This window comes from Bombus affinis, chromosome 4, assembly GCF_024516045.1.
Source record: "Bombus affinis isolate iyBomAffi1 chromosome 4, iyBomAffi1.2, whole genome shotgun sequence".
NCBI lineage: Eukaryota > Metazoa > Arthropoda > Insecta > Hymenoptera > Apidae > Bombus > Bombus affinis.
Window position 1 is genome coordinate 10,262,389 of NC_066347.1, and position 17,981 is coordinate 10,280,369.

Sequence of the window (17,981 nt, forward strand, 5' to 3'; positions counted from 1 at the left end):
CGTCAGACATACAGACACGCGTGCGAATGCTGCAGACGATAAATCTTCGCCCAATTATTCCAAGTATCACGGTTTTACACGTAGTTCGAGTCGACTGAAAAGGAGACGGCGTAAGTGGATTTAAACGGAGCTTGAGAGGGCTCTGGCCCGCGTTTTTCAAGCCGTCACAAATGGCGGATTCATTCCGGTCCATCAACTCTAGCAAAAAGTACGCGGCGGAACGCGTCGACGAGCATAGGCGTGACTCGTCGGTGGCTTGGAGCCCGCGTGAAAAAGTCCGAAGCCGCTAATAACCGTGATTCGAGATGCGAGAGCCACGCGCATTAATAAGATAAATTAGCCCTATTCAACCGCGGTGCTCTTCCGCAGCTGGTTGCCTCGCCACTCTCGATCACCGGTTTGACTTATCGTTACGTATGCAGGGAACACATTTCACACTGATACGCTCCGTATTTGCGGCCACTGAATCGCGCTGATTGTATTCTCATGCAAAATATGTCGTCCATTATGCCCAGGACCCGTAGCTCCCTCTATATCTCCAATTACGGCGTCCTCGTGTAATTGTTATCGTGCGCATTTTGCATCTTCTCGTATCTTTCCAATGTCTGTGATTATTCATCGTGGTACACACGTGTAAGGGACTTAGAAAAGGGAGTAGAACAAAGGAATACACGAGAAACGAAGAAATTTGATTTGTTACGTGTGGAGTAATGTTGCAGATGCGTCGCTGCTATTGTACTCGGTCTCTTACTGTCACCAAATTAAAATACAATTTTTAAACATACGAAAGTACTTGATTAAATTCTCGCAAATCGAAGATTCGCATTGTAGTACTCGTGGAACAGGTAGCGATTTTATCGCAGAAATGCGTTCGAGTTTGTAAACGAAGGGAATTGGTAAATTAAAGAGAAAAAAAGCAAAAGAGACGTGATATAATATGCGTAATATATATGTAATCGAATAAAATTGATACGCACGCTATATGACTATCACGGACAGGCACAATTCAGATGGAAACATTAGGAAACTTTCTGAACGGGAGGAATTTGTTTGTAGAAACAAAGGGGTAGACAGGACATTTCGTTTAACGAAATGCCATTACCAGATCCTTGGTCTCCGCTTCAGATATAGGTGGGCCTAATCTTCTTTAGCTGTTAATAGGATTGAGACCTTAATCAATCAGACGCAGTACAATTAACGCAACCTTTTGACAGCCGTCCCGTCCAAGATGAGAACACCTGACGTGGATTTCTTTAATCAGTCACCTTCCAAGATCAGGGCGGCGCGAAGGGTGAAGGGGACACTAGGCACAGTGGGGAGAGACGAACGAGAAATAAGTTGAAACGCGAAATGAATCGCGCAAGTGAGACTGACAGGTAATTTTTTAATCATTGAAGGCTTCTATCTACGAACTTAATCCACGAAGTTTTTCTCCCAGGCCTGTACGTTATATTTATAATGTAATTAAAATCTTTTTATTTCTCACGCTGGTAGAAAGTTTCGAAATTTTATGCAATTCCTTCGGCAAGATTGAGAAATGTAATTTTCGATATTTTTAAAAACAAACTTGTCGAGTAACTTCGCAATTTAATTGTTGATACTATCGCGAATTTGTATATGTGTTAAATAACGTATAAAAAATATCGTGCCATGTACGCGAAAGTAGAATAATATAACATTACGACTAATAACCATCATTTGAGATTGGAAAATGGAATTATTTCGTTAAATCTGTTAGAATGGCCGTGATTTGCAACATAACGAACCATCGTGGAAACAACTTCATCGTATTATCCGTTACTTTGTTCTCGCCCTTCGGCTCCGATTCATCCCTAATTTCAAGATCGCGCCCAACAATTTGACTTTCTTGCTTTCCACTTATCCCCGCTCCGACAGCTGCTCCGAGAATTACCGCTCGTTCTTCTCCGTCATTTGAGTCCACCCTTCAGCCTGCCGTGAGCATAAACTTCGAACTCGATGATGCGAGCAGTTCTCTTTTATTTTGGGCGAACGAAGCCGGTGACGATGCGTAGTAAATTAGGGTACGCGAAACGACAGAAGACAAACAAGCGTTGAAAATTTATCTGCACGCAAATGAACGTAAATTTGCTAGTAAGTTTTCAAGTTTTAATTTGTATGGAATATCATAGGTATTTTGAATACGGAATTATATTTTTCTTTTTCCTTCTTTCTTTTTCTGTAAATGGTGATTTGTAAATTGTTAATGAGATAATTAATTGGATGCGTTGAAACATTTCTACAAAACAAAGTATAGAGATAAAAATGTATAATTCAGTGTGTAATATTCAATGTTTCAGTTTAACGCTGAAAATCCAGAGTTTAAAATTCGATTCGATAGTGAAAATTCACAATTAAAAATTTCGCATTGTTTCTATTTGACCTAAAACGTAAAATGTATTCCCATTCGCAAAAATCGCTATCCAAAAATATAGATAGACAGTAGATTACAACAATGTTTTTTCAATACCGTACGTTGATATTATTCTAACTTGTAAGCGACGTCGCTGAAGCGAACAATTCGCGTCACCATGGGCGCTGTACGTAGAATAACAAGCCGCTTGTTTGCAATTTCACTAGTAATTTTCGACACGCGAATCGAGGTAAGCATTTGAATGTGTCTCATTTTCGTCGGTCACGCTAACAGAGAGATTTCATCATCAACGTGTATTGTGGCCCGTTACTGGGCAGAGGGGCCCGCGAATACGGCTATGGCAAACACGTTATAACGCGCAGAATTTATTGGCATGGAATTCGTTCGCCTTTCATGCGTGTGACAAGCCACTGAGACCTCCTTTATACGCCACTGCCACGCACCCTGGTATTCCTTATAAGCGGCGTTACTACGTTCTACAATTTTGCAGACGCGAGCCTCCGCAGAGAAAGCAATAAATGCGCGAGTAATTTGAATTTACGACACTGTAGAAGTCCCGTGGCAAATAAGAATGTAATGGAAAATTGTGGTCGTCTGAAAGTTCGAATAAATAACAAATAAACAACTTGTCATTTAACTAATTACGCATTTTGGGAGAAAGAAAGTTTGATCCAGTGTTAGAATAGACGCGTGTATACTAAGTATAATCATTTCTTGTAACAAATAGAAAGTACACAGAAACATAAGGAATTTTTATGATAAAGAAATAATTGATTCTGAGTTCTCTATCGTTTTGTTCCATCCCTTTAAAGGGTTAAAGTGATTTCTTAAGTTTACAATTTGCAAGTTTCTAGCACATTAACACTATTAATGCTTCACTCGCCTAGCAACAGGTCAGAATATAGCAAATTCTACATGCCATTTCTCTCATCATTATTATAAAAGTAGTTCGAAAGATCGACAAATTGCGGCAAATAGGATTACATGCGCACAACATGCGCAAAGTATGCTCAAGGGAAATTGTTCGCGATACAAAACACGATAGGCCAGCCTGACCACAGCGTGAGAACGGAAGCGGATCTCACGGAGACCATGTTAATAAATCTCTGGTAATTAGAAATAATGTAACAGCGGGATAAAATTGCCAGTGGGCTCGAGTCGGTCGGCTGATTCATTTTTTACGCCACACGAGCGTTAAGATCTTTTAGCCGAGCCGGTTATAAATGATTCGTGAAACCGGAGCAGCCCACTTCAACCTGCCGTGTATATCCACATCCCAGAACTACCGCCAGCCATCGCCTCATTAGTCACGTTGAATTCGTTTCAATTAAATCGCCCTCCCGATGCTTCATTAACCGCGCGCTTCGCCGAATCGTTTGGCAAAATTTTGCCCAAGGAACAGAACGTTTTCTCCACGGAGATCGTCTTTGATGGGTCGTTAGGCTTCCTCCTTCTTAGAATTTTGGTCTGTGATGATCATTCCTGGATCTGTTGACATAACGAATTCTGTATATTTTCAAGGACTTTAGAATATCAATGCCTAAACATGTTTTTTACAATTAAATTAATAACGTACAACCTGGCATAATATATTATTTTTTATTTTCTTATATTGCATTGAATAGTGCTATAAGGAAACCAATACATGTATGTACACATTATTTTTTATTTACGTGTATCATCTTCCGCACTTCCGCACTAATCTTGAAGTTCAGGCACCCGTACGATCGACAACTACTTCCTGCAAACAATAATTCAATCCAAAATACGATTTCCTAAAACCATCTCCATCACCAGGAATTCCAAGCTGCAGAAGAATCTTAACTACAGATATATCACATCAGAAGTTCGCGACTCGCTTCTCCATTAACCAAACAATATCAATCTTGGGTGGAAATAAACTCTCCTTCCTTTTTCTCCATTCCGAAATCACGAGAGGTTCTCTAACCGGATTACCGAACCGCGAATTCACGTCGGTGCAGCAACTTGGCGGCAGCACATTAACCCAGTCCAACGGGAGGACATCGTGGCAAGCCCTTTAATCGAGCAGATTAAAACGTCGCGAGTCGGCGATTGTCCTCGCGCTGCGATTAGCCTCGCAGCTAAGAAGAAACCTCCGTCTTTCTTCCACCTCCCTCTTTCTGCTCCACTCTCGGCTCGTAAATCAAGGTGGTAATAGTCCTTGGAGGCGGAAATATAGTTAAACGTCTCAATTGCAGCGAGCTCCGCGCCGTCGAGTCCGGTTGGCAATACTAATTAAGTGCCTAGTGTACCCTCTGTGTTGAAGGGAAGGCTCTCGCCGAATCCGGAAACGAGGGTAGATGTAATTAGGATGAGTTGTGACGCCGGCAGCAGCCAAACCCTTAGCTTCGTTGTCGGCTGAACAACTCCCTGGCCGTAGTCGTCGTCGACGATGGTCTACGTGTGCGTCGTCGTGGCAGATGCCGCGTGTCTACACGTGCACGCACACGCGCGTGATCGCGTGCCTCTCCGCGTAATCTGCTTCGAGCAGACCCCGAGCCGAGGTTATTATTGTCGGCTCGGAGCTTGATCGTTCCTATCGAGCCAAGCATTAGCGTACAAATAATGCACGCGACTATCTGCTCGATCCTCGCTTTAATTGCCCGAATGATCGGGAACGAGGTCGTGTAATCGACTCTCCTACACTGGTAAAGTGAGTCTCTCTCTCTCTCTCTCTCTCTCCCTCGTTGTTTTACGTTCACGTATGCAGGCTTGAACTACACGGATCTGCAGCTGCAAATAGGAAATCGACTCCGTGTTTTGTGAAATATTTAGAATTGCCACGATATCGAGACACAAGTGTCGGGAAATGTTAAATTAATGGCGCTGGGCTTTGGTCAGGATTGTGAACGATGAAGTGAGAATTTTATGTATGTCATATAAATACATATGCGTTATCAGGTAGTAGAGTTTAGGATTCCTGGAAGATATTGTTATAAGGGTTATTTGTAGGCTGTAAAAGTAAGTTTGTTCTACTTACTGAAATTGTAATGCTGCATTTATAGACTTTGTCTTATCGCAAAGCGCGGCCTTATGCAAAAAGTTCATTAATTCAAAGACAGATCGTACAATGTTGCTGCACTTTTGCTTATCGTTCCATCTGACTTCTACAGCTTGCCTACTTTCTACCGGTGATTAACCTATTCTGATAAATCCACTATCCATAATTCATTTTCACTACGTGCACACTATTATCTAAAAATTTATAGACCTAAGCCCACCATTTTGCTCTAAATCTATTTTATTATGTATTCGACTATGCGCAGAACGTGTTTCCTGACACTTTTTTCATAGGAATTTACGAACGAACTTGTCTAAATAGCAAATTAGAAGATGTAGCCAAATCGATTTCGATTTTGCGCGTTGCACGTGTTGCAATGTAACGATGGGATTGTCCCGTGGTTTTTGCGCACGTAATTGGCGCGAGCGCAGTTTATCGCGCGATTAAGGGAAGCCCGTTTCCCTCGTTCGAATTGAAATTCACCGTAAATGAAGCTCGAACGTTTCAAATTAAGACAGTTTCTCTAACCTTCGCTATACCTCCGGATAAACGGCGATCGTAAAGCCGTCCCCGCTCCATTACCGGTCGAAGAAACTTTATGCGCACCTACTTTCTCTAATTGCTGGTCGCCAGGATCGCCACTAAATTTCCTTGACAGAATCAGCCACACCCTGTCTAGAGCTCATCAGGGTAAAAGTCCGGAAAGACGGAAACGGTTAAAAGGGTGCCGCTGGCAGGAATAATGGTAAAAATTAACTTCCTCTTTCCATTTCATTTTGTTAACACGCTTTTGCGAAAAATGCCTTTTTTCATTCACGATCCTTCGTCTTTCTTATCAGAGAAACTCGTTCCATATCTAATATAAGACACAAAAATATAGACGATCTATTTTGTAGATTCTTTTTTCCTTTTTATGTGTTCTCCTTAATCTCGTGATGCTATATATCGTATATAAAAGTCTATGTTTATGGGTTTGTATGATATGTTTTATTTATCACGGCACAACCTTCCAAACAATTTGACAGCCACCGAAATATCCCATTGAATTCTAAAACACCTTGTACAAATGGGAAGAAACGGTGTGCAAATATCTCTTACTTCTATCATATTTCTTATTTTACAATTTCGAAATGTGCCTTATTTATGTGACGTACTCAGGCTATCGTTACACGCAGACAGCATCGAAAACGACATCGTCGATGACGGGTTGCTGAAACACGGCTCGCGTAGATTTTTCTTCGGACATCTGTTGGCCGATTGAAAGCCGGTCGATATTCGTGATGGGTGTCTTAAAAAAAATAAAAAAAAAAATAAAAAATAAAAAAGGTTGGAGGAAGAGAAAAATGAGTGACGGGCAAAATGAAATACGTCATCGGTCGCGACGATATTTCATAGTTCCGGACGATCAATCCGGATGCGAGATTCCGGGGCTATTCGCTCACCGTTCCCACTACAAATTAAAGAAGCTTCCACCGCGTGGTGCCATTTTCTCTGGCAATCGTTGATCGTGTCTACTCTTCATTTCCTCTTTCTACTCTTTCTTTTTATTCCACGTAACCTTACAATGATCGTTCGGTTCTTTTTCGTGCGAGTCTATAAAGAAATTTTAAGAAAGAATCATGCAGTACCAATCGCTCTGAGTTTTATTGTTATATCTTGGGCTGGAGTCGGTGAAAATCGAAATTTAAAATTAATTTTATGAAATTCAATAATAAAAACTGATAATTTTCAAAAGTACAAATGTTCCAATCTGTACGAAACAAAATCAGTTCTAGAAAATAACTTATAACACTCGGAATATGAACGTTTAACGTATCAGAACAGTGAGAGCATTGGGATGAACAATATGTTTCCGAAATATGTCACACGGAATTGTCGGATTTCGTTAGAAATTTTATAAGTAAGGTAATAATAATAATAGTAATAATAGTAACAATAATAGTAACAATAATAGTAACAATAATAGAAACAATAATAGAAACAATAACAGAAACAATAATAGAAACAATAATAGAAACAATAATAGTAACTGTAATAGTAACAATAATAGTAACAATAATAGTAACAATAATAAAAACAATAATAGAAACAATAATAGAAACAATAATAGACACAATAACAGAAACAATAATAGAAACAATAACAGAAACAATAACAGAAACAATAACAGAAACAATAATAGAAACAATAATAGAAACAATAATAGTAACAGTAATAGTAACAGTAATAGTAACAATAACAGAAACAATAATAGCAACAATAATAGTAACAATAATAGAAACAATAATAGAAACAATAATAGAAACAATAATAGTAACAATAATAGTAACAATAATAGAAACAATAATAGAAACAATAATAGAAACAATAATAGAAACAATAATAGTAACAGTAATAGAAACAATAATAGTAACAATAATAGTAACAATAATAGCAACAATAATAAAAACAATAATAGAAACAATAATAAAAACAATAATAGAAACAATAACAGAAACAATAACAGAAACAATAATGGCAACAATAATAGTAACAATAATAGAAACAATAATAGAAACAATAACAGAAACAATAATAGAAACAATAATAGAAACAATAATAGTAACTGTAATAGTAACAATAATAGTAACAATAATAAAAACAATAATAGAAACAATAATAGAAACAATAACAGAAACAATAATAGAAACAATAATAGAAACAATAACAGAAACAATAACAGAAACAATAACAGAAACAATAACAGAAACAATAATAGTAACAGTAATAGTAACAATAATAGAAACAATAATAGAAACAATAATAGAAACAATAATAGAAACAATAATAGTAACAGTAATAGAAACAATAATAGTAACAGTAATAGAAACAATAATAGTAACAATAATAGTAACAATAATCGCAACAATAATAAAAACAATAATAGAAACAATAATAAAAACAATAATAGAAACAATAACAGAAACAATAATGGCAACAATAATAGTAACAATAATAGAAACAATAATAGAAACAATAACAGAAACAATAATAGTAACAATAATAGTAACAATAATAGAAACAATAATAGAAATAATAATTGAAACAACAATAGAAACAATAACAGTAACAATAATAGAAACAATAACAGTAACAATAATAGCAACAATAATAGTAACAATAATAGAAACTATAATAGAAACAATAATAGAAACAATAATAGAAACAATAATAGTTACAATAATAGAAACAATAATAGTAACAATAATAGCAACAATAATAGAAACAGTTATAGTAACAATGTCGGATTTCGTTAGAAATTTTGGCGTGAAATAATTAATAAGTATAACAAAAGCTATTGACAATGTTCCTGGGCTCAATTACGAATCCACGGTCAACGGGTAAACTCTTTGTACAATGGAATACATTTTGTAGCACGCAGACGCATTAAATCAGACGTTGGGTTACTTTCAGACTGACTCCAAGTCAATGACAGAAAACTCTCCAAGGAGATTGCAAAATAAAAGACAGATACAGTCACACATGTCAAATACATATCGATCGGGAATATCAACAAATTCCCAAGCGCCGTAGCTAGGCAGTTCCACGTAAACCAGCATTGCTCCTGATCAAGACTTGATTGTTTATACGGCGTATTCCTCAACAATGGTACCTCCTCTGTAAGACATTTCGTTCATCCCGTGACCGTGGCTACGTTCGGCGACCAGTTATGTTACCTCGAGCCCAAGTATTGGGGAATCTTCCAAAAGAAAGGCCCGATGTCCCTACATCTCCGACATATTAATTTGTTCATCTAAAGAAAAGTACAAATATCTCAGGAAAAAAGCCAGATAATTTTCATCTGTACTGCACGACTCGTCCCCGATATTGTAAGGCAGATAGAATTTATAATTACAAAATAAATTATAATCATTAAAAAAATAGCAAAGTAAATTTAGAGTCGGGTAATATACAACACAGTAGAAAAGTCCCAACTTAGTCGGACATGAGATGTTCGGACGAAAACATCCGTAAACTTATCCAAACAAAGTTCAATTAAATTGCCCAAACAATTAACCATTTCTCCAATTACACTCTCGACTATCTCATCATTTCTCCAAACTTCATTGCCCCAAACACGTTTTTCCTGTGTGTTTTCAACGTCTCCGAAAATTTCGATTACAATTCCTTTGGTTAATCCGTCGAATTAGTTCACCCCACCCGATCAAGTTTCAATTTCTTAAAACCCATCTCAGCGCGTCACGATCTATATATCCTGGAGCTCAGAGCAGTGGGAGAATCGGCCCATCAGGGCGTTCGAATAATTAGTGAGATGGAGGGACACTTATCTAAGTATCCGCAGTAGGTCGCAGAATGGTGCGTCAGAAGGGAGAGAAGGAGTGTGTGAGAACGTAAGAGGAAGACAAAGAAAGGGAGAAAGTGGGAAGATACGTCTTAGAGATACCAGAGGAAGTCTTCGGTTGGCTTGCTGGCGGTCCTGTAATTTCGATAATTACGGGTTAATGCGTTTAGCTGCGGCTACATACGTACCGGTAACATGATTCCAGCTTCTCGTAAGATAGCTGCAAATTAATTAAGCGGCTGCCATGGTTTGCCGAATAGTATGTGTTTATCGGTAGCTCGAGCGCTGGCATGTAGATCTTGTCTTTAGTCGAAGAACATTGCGGCCCGCGGAATTTATCGGCGTTCCTGGCTGCTCGACACCTCGTACACCGTCGTATGGTTAATAATTGCGGTGCTTGTTCTCTTCGAATTTGATATTTTAGACATTTTGCGTAGAATTTCGATTTTTATTTCTCGTCTCTTCTTTCTTCCCCATTTTTATTTTTTTTTTAACTTTTTATAAACGAATATAAATGTAATTTTGTGAATAAATCTTGTCAAAGATATAAGCAAGTGTTCGTATATTTTTGAAAGGTAGTATACTTGCACCCATTGCTATTAAGTTTCCCTCTATGACGAAACAATATCGTGCGTTGCCATTTTTTCGGATACCCTCGCCTCGTGTTCCCTCCACACACCCTTTGCCGCACCCTCGCTCAACCACTCTCACGGTTTTCGTCGCCTCCACCCTATCTGCATTCCTAGTCCCAACGAGCCGCAAAGGAATTCCAATTTTAAACAAAAGTTTCCTGACGGCGGCAACCTCTTTGCTTTCTTTCCCTCCTCCATCCGCCCTTGCACAATTCCGTCTCCCTCTTTCGTCACGTTTACCATATCTTACCCCTCTGTCGTCCATTTTACTCCTGTCTCGTTCTACTCGTCTGAATTTCTCCGTCATTTTCGTTCCTCGTACGGCCAACATCGTGGATTCTAGGTTCGCGTTCACGCAAAATGCTTCTAGACTATTGCTCCATCGTTATTTTGTTTACAACCCATCCCTAATCGCTGGAATTTTTTCTCCTTACACTATCCTCGGGTGTTCGATACGCCGACCGGGCGATAAAATTGCGCTCGTCTTTTAAGTTCCCTCCGGGGAGAGGTGATGTCTCTGTGACAGCGCGCTTGCATCGTCTAGCAGGAAAACCGGAGGCAAACGCGTGCGTTGATCGATACTTTATGCAGGCAGACAAGCGTTTCCACGATTTCGCTTCAGCGCACACGGGTAATCCCGTTCGAAGCATCGTGTACGACCTGCAGCTTCGTGTTCTCCAGAATTTTTGTCGTTACATGTTTCTCTGACGGGAGATCATCTGTTTCCGAGGAAGTTGAATGGCAATTTCTTAAAGTAACCTACGCAATAAAATTATAAAATTTATTGAAAATTAGGTCGATCAGTTTGTCTCGTGAGAGGTTCAAGTGACATCCTCCGCGCAACGTAATCCCTACAATCGTACAACGCAAACCCTAAGCAGCTGGATCGCATGCCCTTCTAATTATAAGAACCTCGTTCTATTTGTACGAACGAAACACGAAAAGGAAAGCGTTAACGGTTCGAAACGAGCATCCTCGTAGAAAAAGCATCCCTCGGCGAACAACGAACAGTAGAACGTCGGGACGCGGCGAGGACAGCGATAAACAAACGCTAATCCATAAATCCTCCGGCAAACGGGAGAAAGCACGCACTATATATGCGCGACGGCCGACTCGAGACGTATCAGTGCCGCGTCTGCTGCAATATCGATAAAACATTGATCCCCCATTCGTGCCTGAAGCCCGCCGTATAGGATTCGCACGGTTGCCGCGTGGCCCGCGCACACGTGCACACGCAGCCAGCTCGTGCATACGGGAACACCGTTTCCACGGGATTATATCCGACTGCACGGCGTGCGTACACCTCCTGCACGGTGGCATGGTACCTGCATCTATACGTGTACATACATATATACATACTTACCCCTTCCTCCTCGTCCGTCTGTTCTCTATGTCTTCCACCCTCTAGCCGGTATGTAGCCAGGACCTGGCGTCTATCGGTATCGCGATCCGCACGCGAATCACGAAGACCGCGCCGCCAGGAATTCGACGATGATGGAATTTGGGTCGACGGTCTGACGATCTTCTTCCTTCTCTACTCGTTTTTGCTTCCCCTTTTTCTTTCTTTCGTTTCTTTTTGATCGTTACTCTTCGGGGATGGGGGTAGTTGAACGCGAGCAACGAACGGGGTGCAACGAACTCCAGTCGAGAGAACAGATTTCGATGCGAATTCGATATCGTCGTTGTCTCGTGGGATATGGTAGTGGAGATTCTCCTTTTGGAATTTATAGGATGGCGAGAATTCTTCTTTTCTTTTTTTTTTTTTTTTTTTGAAGGATGTACGAAGAGTTTTATAAAGTGGAAAGTAATGTGAAACGTCGTTGGGTTTGGTCTGTTGTAAAAAGCAAACCGATGCACACGATTGCTCGTATCCGCTATTTCATGCCATTCCTTTGAACAATCTTGCTACTTAAGCCATTTACCAAGGGCATCGATTTGAAAAACAGATCTCATTAACCCACCCCTGGAACCGACGCCTTGGTGCGATTAACTCGCGACATCAAACGCAATTACAACACATCGAACGTTTCATCCGTTTCCCACAGGGACTTTGTATTTATTTCGAACTATGAAACCCGAAGTAATCGAGAACATCGTCTGAGCCACAGTACACTCGCGTCCCATTGATGTCGGATTAATTTTATTCCCAGCTGCTCTGCGTTTCCCGTTCGCGATCATCTTTTCCGTTTAGCATCCGGATCAAAGCGGCGGAAATCACGCCGGCATAATCGCGCGCGATTCCGCTCCTCACCGCCGAACGTCCCAAGTGTTTCCAGATACGGAACGAAAGAGGATGATGAAATGGCGGGGGTGGCACCCGCTTCTTGGCGGATCAAAGCGCGGATTTCCGTCGACGGCAACGAATTGGCAAACTTCTCTCTCCCTGAAGATAGAACAGTAATTATAAGGTCGACGACGACGACGACGGGAGCGCGAAAGGACCGGGGGGTGAGAGACCAAGGGGTGACCAAGTGAGAGGGGCGAAGCGACAGACGAACGCGCGATGGTCTCAAACACTGCGGTACAAAATTCACAATCTAATTCAACTAAGCAAATTACCAGCAACTTCCTGGGCGGCAGCTCTACGCACGCTGTCCCTTCGGCCTGCATTCCCAGAAACTTAGATCAAAGGGGCCGTCGATCTCCAACCCCCGGCCATTTTCTCCACCCTTTCGCCTCCCCTTTCCTCTCACCTCCCTTTCGCTCATGCTGCTCTTTCCGTCTCCTGTTTCGGAATATCGCCCGGGCCCCCTTTCATCTCCGCGTTTCATACTTCCGGCTTGTCTGTCGCGCCCGACACGCCGACGAATATCGAATTCTGGCTGCTTGACCGGTGGCCCCTATGGAACCCTGTCTACGACGCTCGAGCCAGTGCTCTATCCGGAATAGTCTGACAGGTTAGATCGGGTTTGCTGCAACGGGTTGAGTAACAGGTTACGCAAGCCCTGTTTTATTGGAAAGGAACTGATAGGAATCTGCTGGATGTTTTTGTTGCGTGACTAAGGTTTGTGGGGCGGTATCGGGTACTAGAGGGAAATCTGATTGACGTACGGTGTCCGATATTGTTACGATAACTCGGAATATCTTTGTTGTTTTTTTGGGAGGAGATTGTGGTAAGAGAGGGATTAAGGTTCAATGAAATTGGCTATAGTATTGTAGTTAACGTTGAATTAATGTTTTCGGTGTTTCTTCGGTCGAATGGAAGCTTTTACGTCTATGAATTATGGATTTCTGAAAATTGGAATGGACAAAACCACTGTTTTGTGGATAACACAACAGTAGAAACACAGTGTATGATTAATTGTTTGAGCAAGATTCCAATTTTTATTTAAATCTCAAGAGGCAATAGAACATGACACAAAGCTTTATGACAGAACTACCTAGTATTTTAAAGGCAGGAAGGAATATAAAATCTGGAGAAATGGAAGTATTTTATAACGATATTCTTTTTTTTTTATACATAGCGGGCTTTCACTGCTTAGTCCTTGATAGGTTAGCAAAACTACGACGTTAAAAAATATTTAGTTCCAAATCCACGGGAAAAACGCCACTGTCCCTCACACCAGCAAAATCAACGGTGAATCGCCAAAAACATCCCCTGGTTTCCATTCTGAATTTCCACCTACTCCAGCTACTGTGTCGCGTAAATAGCAACAGGGAGAGGACAGGATCAAGAGGGATGCTGACGAGTACACGTAGACGCGAGTAGCAGGAGGGCGAGAGTGGCAGAGGACGCAACACTTCCGGGACGCAATATCATTCGGAACGAGGCAGATTGTAATTCCCACTTGCTTGGTCTTCGGAGGTAGTAGGTAGCAGAAGCTGCGTTTGTTGATTATCCGACCGGTAAACAGGCGCATTGTTATCGATTGGGCCAACAATCTGCCGCCCCCCTCCTATATTGACGCAATACTGCCTCGCACTTGCATAATGAATGGTTGGCTAATGACCCTACGGAGGTTGCGGAAACCGCAGCCAGAGGATGGTAGGCCCGGGCCTCGAAGCACTTCCGGCATCAAACATGCACCGCTCGTGGATCCTCGGAATCCACGGGGTCTCCGGCCTGGCTCTCTCTCGACCCGTGTATCGTTCCAACATACCGTTCCGTAATAGGAACGCGGAGGTCGACTTTAATTCTTCATTAACCGAGCGCCAACAGAGAGCATCGCGCTACCGTGGCCAGATATCCAACTGGTTGGATATCCGCCGCGCGATACCGTTCGTAAATTTATTAAGTCCGAGTATAAATTTAACAAGGACTGTTTGTTACCTAGGTCGAAAGAGAGATTTGTAGATTCGCAAACTTGGGTTTGGTAGATTTTATTGGTCGACCTAATTGCGTCGGGGTTAACGGTAGTTGTTAGGATTGAACTTAATCCTTTGGACATTATGAATACCGAATATACAACCGCGAGTAGAATGTTCTTCTCTTATGAATGGCGATCGTAACAGGTGTGAAGACACAATGAAACAGTGTTATAGCTTATATCGTGTTTGAAGTACGATAGAGAAATATCTTACGTAAGATTATATCTGCTCTATGGATATATTTTACATATTCTGATTTCTTAATTTTCAGCTCTACCGAGCACGCGGACTCCAACAAGCAGATTCTGACCACCAGTCTGACGTGTCACTGTAAGTATATACTTTATCCATCTTACATAGCGGTGAATCTTCGAAACTGTAGGATACGATATATCATAGCTTAAAGGAGACAATTCCAAAACCAAATATCACGTACGCTTACCAATATTCCGACAAATATACTACGTATACAAACTCGGTATAAAATTTCATGCTGGTGCAGAACACACAGAAACGTAGTCATAGATAGCGCTACTAATTCAATTTCAGTTCCAGTTGTCCAACGCGCACGCATCTATAACCCTATCCTCTGTCGCTCGAAACAAATCTCCACACAAACCCTTCTTCCCTCTCAATCGTTTAAAGTCCAATAATCATCCACAATGGTACAAAGCATCAGGTACAAAGTACCTGCTTCGTCCCAGACTTGGCTCAATCAAATTGCCATCAATTACATCTCTCGGTGCAAGTACTCCGTTAAGTATCGTCCGGGACATCGTTGAGACCCGAGGGAGAAAGAAAACGAGACGCGAAACTCGACAATCGCCGGCTTTCCTCCTAACAGTGAATCGCACGCTTTTTACGCCACCCCGTTCAGCCGGTTGTGTAACTTCGTCCGTTTAATACGGGACGGTTCTTTTGTGTCCGGCTTTCTGTCACTTTCGCGGTTTCGCCGCACCTTTGGAAACACCGCGACGGTAGCTGACGACTTTTCCGCGTCGCAAGTTTCTCTTCTGTACAGCCGAGGGACCTGCGCGCGCAATAACGACCCTAATCTCCTTACGTCGTACCCGGCGCTGTTTTTGTCACGGCCCGAACGAAAGTGCTTACGCCGTTGACCAGTCGGCTATAAGGGACTTACAATTTACTTGCACGTAAGAGGCTTTATGCGGCGCACCGCGCGTAAAACGTCGCGCCGCCCTGGCGGAATTTTACTTAATGTTCGTTCCGCTTTGCATTCTCGCGCCAGCGAGTTGACACCAGTCGGGGGAGAATAGCACGGGGCTTTATATCGCGGACTACGCCTCCGACTTTTCACGAGATCGCGGCTCGGACCGTCGTTAAAGAAGAAAGAGAAGAGGAAGAGAGGTTTTTCTCGCTAAAACGAAAGCCGGAATTATATACGATCCGGAAGAGGCGGTCACCAAGCAAAGGGGACGTTTTTGCACGTCTTGGGAAACGAGCATCGTTACGGGTCTCGTTTCGAAGCGGTAATAGCCCCTCCGGATTGGCCGTGTTATAGTCTGCAGGCAATTCGGTGACGTTTGATTTCGGGCATAGGGCGGTTTACTGTCTTGGTTAAGTGATTAATAAAGCTAGATTTTGGGAGGTTAGTACTGTAAATATATGTATGATGATATATGATCGGAGAAGGTTATTTCTAAAAATTTTGGCTCATTTATGCCTCGTTCAGATTAGTCGATTTAATCCATTTCGAGTAATGTTATTCGGCTAATGTGAAGAATAGAAACTTGAAAGTAGTAAAATAGTTTGAATTGAAGTTTGAATTGAATTGAATTTAAGCCTGAACGAAGTTGGAATATATATCTAGCCCTTTTAACGAAAAACATCAGTATATCTTACTTACTTTGCCGATTATTACGGCTCAAGTCTTTGAATTATTTTGAATGTAAATGAGATATATCAAATATGTATGGAATTCCCATTTCATGTTATTAATAATGAAATATTACGAACCAAAATTTATTTGATTTGAATTTATCGTATAATTAAATATACACATAATAAATGGTATTCGGGACAATGACTAAAACTAATCTTATATTTAGATATTACTCGGCCTATCAATATGAATTAAATATTTATTCGATAAGTTTGTGGCGAATCGATTATATATTATGTTTATATTTGTCCGTAAAAGAAGACGAAAAATAATAGCTAATATGTGCGAAAGTAACGTAAAAATCTTTGGACACACCTTTCCCGTCAAATTTCGTTCGACGTTGAAAAACTTTTACCTGCGGCTTCTATCTTTTCCTATTAAATAATATGGCGCGTTTTAATCCATCTATAACGGAAGGCAATCAGTCACAAAATAATGGACGAAACGTGTGCTCAAATTTTTATATACAGACTATTTCACCGGACTCTGTCACATGAAATATGTCTGTTGTATTTAAAATCGCAATTTTTGTACGAAATATTTTTATGAAATTCTAAATGGAGCAAAAATATTTCAAGTGAAAAAGTTCAGCCGAAAACCATATATAATACAGTTTATTACATACTTCAAAGTTTTTCACTATATCTATCGAATATGTTCCTCCTTAGATCGGAAATTTTGCTCATTTTTTCACCCTCTTCTTTTTAACAAAAGCACGAGGATTTTTTAACTTTTTACAAACATTTTCTTTCTTTCTTTTAGGAACGGACGACCTTTTTTAATCAAAAATTTCCTCCTTTCGCAGTTCAATATTATGTAAATTTTAGAACGTTTCTCTAGAAATGTTTTCGTAACCCAGGGCTGTTCGATTCCCCTTTCGATTATGAGTCGAACGCTTCATTCCAGTTTAGCGATTTATTTTCGTGTTTCGTTAGCGTGGTCAGCCTTCAGTTGCTCGAGTCGTTTTCTCACCAATGTCGTCAAGATAGCCGCCGCGTAACGAGCATTTCCGGTAACCCGCGCACGATGCTTCTTGAAGTTTAAATTACTCGAGCTCGATGGCTCTTCGCCGATGAAAAAAATTCATCAAAAGTGCGCGTGGCCTTAAGTGTCCTGGTTTAAGTTACAATTTTTTGAACTTTAGAGTTAATAGTGGTATACGTTACGTAATTACGTTGAATTAATAAAGAAGTGCCGTGGAATGCGTTTTCGGTTCGTTTTATGGTTAAGAACGCCAGCAAGTGAGTTTGATGAAAGTACATTTTTTTACGACGTTTGCAACTGAACGATTTTATTCGTTTTTCCCGAGAATACGAACGAATGTATGGGCACGTGTTCTGTCATAAAATTAAATAGATTTCTCTAAAAGAGGATACAATTAC

General features: G+C 40.8%; 2 protein-coding genes across 7 annotated transcripts in view; both read left to right on the forward strand.

Annotated features, from left to right (window-relative positions):
* LOC126915260 (teneurin-a) overlaps nt 1-17,981 on the forward strand; it is a 695,244-nt gene that overhangs the window by 240,528 nt on the left and 436,735 nt on the right. For all 6 annotated transcript variants that reach the window (XM_050719759.1, XM_050719762.1, XM_050719761.1 and 3 more), the window contains one exon: nt 14,968-15,026. The gene's annotated coding sequence lies outside the window, so the exon portion shown is untranslated. The remainder of the gene's footprint in view (nt 1-14,967; nt 15,027-17,981) is intronic.
* On the forward strand, nt 7,325-8,710 carry LOC126915368 (GATA zinc finger domain-containing protein 14-like; the record flags this gene model as incomplete). Its single annotated transcript, XM_050719970.1, is given in 1 exon segment — nt 7,325-8,710. A coding segment is annotated over 1 exon segment (1,386 nt), but the record flags the coding sequence as incomplete, so codon positions are not given.